Consider the following 4,898-nt stretch of genomic DNA (forward strand, 5'->3'; position numbering starts at 1 on the left):
CTCCTTCCCGACGCGGCTCCTCCCTCTCTTCCTCCCTCCGTCCATTCATCCCTTCGCGAGCTCCCCGGCGACCCCGCGCCCGCTCTCGAAGACGACGACGATGGCAAAGACGAAGACAATGACGGCGGTGACTCCGACGAGGTAGGCCGGTTCCTTCTCCTCCTGGACATAAGCCCACTGGAGACGAAGACGACGACAACGACGACGGCTAGTGTTCCAGCAAGCCTCTACTCCTCTTTCTTCTCCAACTCTAGTGGCTATAGAAGCGGACGCCCGAGGGGGTGTGGGAGGCAGGCAGGCCAGGCGGTGGGGATAGTGGCCGGGCGGTTTAGGGGCCCTGACGGCGGTAGCGCGGCGGCCGTGCCTGGTCGGGGCGGAGGAGTTAGAGGAGATGACGGCGTCCGAGCTCGCCGGAGTTGGAGAATAACATGTAATAGGGTTGTTGATGGCTTAGCCTCCCATGGAGCGTGTGGTTTGGCCCCCTACTGTTCTATGTTTTTTAGTCAAGCTCCTGATTTTATAACTAACTTTGTATCTTGCGATTTGCTTGGACATGTTTGTTAGTGGAATCGAGGATTCCGATAAAAAATTAAACTCTAAATTTTATCCCTATATTGTGGTTGGTGACAAGTTTATTTAGGTTTTCTCGGGTACTTAATTAAGAATACATGTTTACATGTTGCTAATCATGCTTATATGAGAAACATAAGGGTGCATTTAGTTTTTTAATTAATGCAATTAATTAGTTAGTTAATTGAGGTACTTCGTCTATTAACTATAGTTTTTTGTAACATAAATATTTTTCATTCACTTAGCGGACATTGGCAGTTTTTAATTTCCAGATCGCTGGTCATGCATAACTGCTGGCGGCGCGACCAGGTGTGCCAGAGCTGGCACTGTACTAGTCTTTCAGCGTGTTCTTTCTCGAGAGCTGACATTTGTTAGCATGTGCTAGGAAATGTGCCATGTTTGTCAAGAGGTACGTAGAGCGGATGTGTGGGTCAACAGCTGATGCATGTTTGTCAGCGCACAAGTTTGAATAATTTGTGCATCATATCAAATTATTGGAACTATTCATTTAGAACCTAATTTGAGATGGATTAGCGATGATTGGGAAGGAATTTGTGCATCATATCAAAGTCAACGACGTGCTACATAGGTTGTTGGACCGTTCGATCCAAAGTAGAATAAACAAATAACACCCGTGCAGGACACAATTATGAATAGTTTGTGCATCATATCAAAGTCGACGACGTGCTACATAGGTTGTTGTCTTTTCGTCGATCAGGCTGATCAAAGTTACCAGTCCTCTCAAATCTAATCTCGCCCCAAACTATATATAGCTACTAGTCCTAGCAAACTAATTTCATCAATCAGGCTGCTGGACTGACCGACAGTCACCGGCAAGCAGCATCGACAACTCGACGACGAGGGAGCGTTGCGTTGATGGCCGGCGATATGTCGTCGTCCGCGGGCGACAGCAACAAGAAGAAGACGGCGTGCGTGACTGGAGGGAGCGGGTACATCGGCTCCGCACTCATCAAGTTGCTGCTGGAGGAGGGCTATGCCGTGAAGACGACGGTCAGGAACCCTGGTTTGATTCTTTGACCTTCCTTTTCATGTACAGAGGGATTTCGTGGTTGTTGCTGTTCCGGGCTTGCAGAGCTGTGCAGTAACGGCGCGGCACCTTTATTGGAACGTGCGTAAAAATAGCACAAGGATTTCAACGGTTTTATTACTGAATTCTCAATTTTTTTTTAAAAACGTGGTTTCTGATTTTATGGTTCAACAGCAATAAAGAAATACTAGAATATGGTATTTGAGCTAGGCGCACAAATGCTTTTACTGTTGCAGATAGATGGTGGTGGTTGTGATGTGATTGTGAATCCCACCACGGCCCTACCCATGCTTAGAATTGACCTTGATTTGGTTTTTTTTTTTAATTCTGATTTCTGAAACCACAGATGACATGGAGAAGAACTCCCACATCAAGGGCTTGCAGCAGCTTGGACCGCTGACGGTCTTCCGCGCTGACATGGACGAAGAAGGCAGCTTCGACGACGCCGTCGCCGGCTGCGATTACGTCTTCCTCGTCGCCGCCCCGCTGAACTTCGAGGCACAGGATCCAGAGGTGCGCAAACATCGTCACCACTCACCACACCACGAGTCGTCGTTGTCACATAACCGCAACTCACTCTGACTCTGTCCTACATACGACAACATCCCTTGTGTCGATCTGGGCTTGCTCAATCGATACCTCTTTTTCACTCCATCAGTTGGGTGGTTTCAGAGAAAAAAGAACTGATTTTTAGTTTGCTTGCCGATGCCCGATGGCAGAAAGAGCAGATCGAGCCGGCCGTCCGAGGAACGCTGAACGCAATGAGGTCGTGCGTGAAGGCCGGGACGGTGCGGCGAGTGATCCTGACCTCGTCGGTGGCCGCAGTAATCAACATCAGGCCGGACCTGCAAGGCGACGGGCATGGGCATGTGCTGGACGAGGACTCCTGGTCCGACGTCGAGTACCTCAGAGCCAACAAGCCACCAATCTGGGTCCGCCGTCCGATGATTCTGCACCCATTCTCCATCGATGCTAGTGCCTATTTTCTCCTGTCGGCCACTGCTAGGTCAGTTTGATGGTGACCTGTATTGCTTGCTTGCAGGCACACTGCGTGTCCAAGGTGCTCCTGGAGAAGGAAGCGAGCAGGTTCGCGGAGGAGCACGGCATCAGCCTGGTCACCGTCCTTCCGGTCATCGTCGTGGGCGCGGCGCCGGCACCCAAGGCCCGCTCGAGCATCGTCGACTGCCTCTCCTTGCTGTCCGGTGAGTCAATCAAGATCCTGCGGCCGCCAAACTAATTCTTCGCTTTTTAATAATTAAAAAGAAAAAAAACAATGGAGTTCGCGTGGATGATCTCGATCGATTGCTGATCTTCAGGCGACGAGGCAGGGCTCGCCATGCTCAAAGGCATCCAGAAGTCCTTCGGCGAGGTGCAGCTGGTCCACGTCGACGACCTCTGCCGCGCCGAGCTGTTCCTCGCAGAGGCGGCGGCGGCCAATGGGAGGTACATTTGCAGCAGCCTCAACCCGACCCTCGTCGAGCTCGCGCGTTTCCTGGCACAGAAGTACCCGCAGTACGGCGTGAAAACAAATTTGTAAGCAACGGCAACGGCAACGGCAACGGCCGGCCTCAATTCCGTGCTGTGGATATTATGTTTGCAGGGGTTTCCAGCTCTGATTTTTGACACTTTATTTGCAGCGACGACGATGAGGAGAGGCCGAGAGTGGGCGTGTCGTCGGAGAAGCTGGTCCGGGAAGGGTTTCAGTACAGGCACAACACCCTGGATGAGATATACGACAACGTGGTCGAGTACGGCAAGGCATTAGGAATTCTGCCCTACTGATATATAGATGCCCCAGCTTAAATAAATGGGCAGTATGTTTTTTGAGAGAAAACAGGAGGTGTTGCCCGCTACTGTACTTTATTAAACATAGTTTGCCAAGTACAAGCTTCAGGAGACAAAGAATGAAATAAAGAAAATAAGCAAAATTACATATAGTTGTCTAGACATAATTCTATACTCTTATAAAGCTAAACCTCACTGGAGATTTCTCTCAACATGCAAGCTATCCACATCAATAATCCACTAGAACTTGCAATTATAGCCAACTAGCACATGTAATTATGATGGTTATCCCTTCATCCACTAACATACACTTAGTTGTCCACGTAGATGTGCCAAACCATTCACGAAAATTAATTTAAGATAATTTCATTCATATAACTATAAATATAAATAGTCTAAATTATCTGGAATCCCCGCAGCAACGCACGGGGTATTGTCCTAGTTGTAACCGTAATCGAAGATCATCTTTAGCTCTGAGTTTAACTCTAGCTAATTCTTGTTTGAAGACTACTTTGCAAGCTTGCAAAGAGGGCTATTGATTCCTGAAGATGGCATCATTCTTGGCAGACCAAATAGCCCAAAACATTGCAACAATAATTTTCATGAAGAAAGGCCTTTGTATTTGAACTTTGAACAAATCAAGACTGTAAAAAATGTTCCCCTGAATTAGGTGTGCTAGCCCCAGCAAATTCCAACGAGACATAGCAAATGGACAGTCCAAGAAGAGATGTGTAGGGTTGAGATGACGACTAGAGGGGGGTGAATAGTCGTTTCTAAATTTAATTATATCGGCTAACCAAAACAAATACGGAATTAAGACAATCGATCTAACCAAGACTACACCTCTCTATCAAAGTTCACAAGCACCTTATAAAGATCTGTCGGGCTAGGTAGAGCTCACCTATCTAATTCTAGGAGCAAGGTCACACAAACCTATGCCACTAGTATTTCAAGCAACGAGGGAGCTCCTACACATGCTAGTAAGCAAAAGCACAAAGCCATCTAAGCTCACTAGCAATGCTCAATAATAAGGCAACCAAGGCCAAATTAGAGAACGCAAATACTTAGCTACACAAACTAAGCAATATGATTAACAAGGTTACACAAACCGAATTAGCCACACAAGGGAGCTACTTCTATGCTACACAAGCAAAAAGGTAACTAGTGAGCTACACAAGCTAACTAATTATAAGAGCAACTACACAAGCACAATGTATATGAAAGTAATTACAAGCTTGTGTAAGGGGATTACAAACCAACGGGAAGAACAAAGTTGACACGGTGATTTTTCTCCCGAGAATCACGTGCTTGCCAACACGCTAGTCCTCATTGAGACAAGCTCCAAGGTTGCCGCCGGTCATCTTGCTAGTGGTGACCCACAAGTCACACTCTCCCATGTAAAGTGCTTACCACAAGCTCTAGCACTTGAACTGGCCGAACCACTTATCGCCCTTCGCGTCTCGCTTTACTAGAGTTGCTCTTCGTGGCTCCCGCG

At 47.7% G+C, this 4,898-nt stretch overlaps 1 protein-coding gene across 1 annotated transcript; it reads left to right on the forward strand.

The window, feature by feature from the left end:
• Positions 1-1,362: 1,362 nt before the first annotated feature.
• On the forward strand, positions 1,363-3,570 carry LOC136497604 (anthocyanidin reductase ((2S)-flavan-3-ol-forming)-like). The gene is made up of 6 exons (XM_066493456.1): positions 1,363-1,594; positions 1,965-2,131; positions 2,338-2,550; positions 2,661-2,820; positions 2,935-3,151; positions 3,256-3,570. Exons 1-6 carry the CDS (start codon positions 1,447-1,449, stop codon positions 3,398-3,400), a joined length of 1,050 nt encoding a protein of 349 aa, XP_066349553.1. The 5' UTR covers positions 1,363-1,446; the 3' UTR covers positions 3,401-3,570.
• Positions 3,571-4,898: the final 1,328 nt, after the last annotated feature.

Source organism: Miscanthus floridulus, chromosome 12 (assembly GCF_019320115.1).
Source record: "Miscanthus floridulus cultivar M001 chromosome 12, ASM1932011v1, whole genome shotgun sequence".
Taxonomy (NCBI): Eukaryota; Viridiplantae; Streptophyta; class Magnoliopsida; order Poales; family Poaceae; genus Miscanthus; species Miscanthus floridulus.

Bases quoted from the DNA above. Each gene is read 5' to 3' on its own strand.
- LOC136497604 (XM_066493456.1), top strand. From the start codon at position 1,447: ATGGCCGGCGATATGTCGTCGTCCGCGGGCGACAGCAACAAGAAGAAG. The intron at 2,132-2,337 runs GTGCGCAAACAT...GCCCGATGGCAG, and splicing joins TCGAGGCACAGGATCCAGAG to AAAGAGCAGATCGAGCCGGC. The intron at 3,152-3,255 runs GTAAGCAACGGC...CTTTATTTGCAG, and splicing joins TACGGCGTGAAAACAAATTT to CGACGACGATGAGGAGAGGC.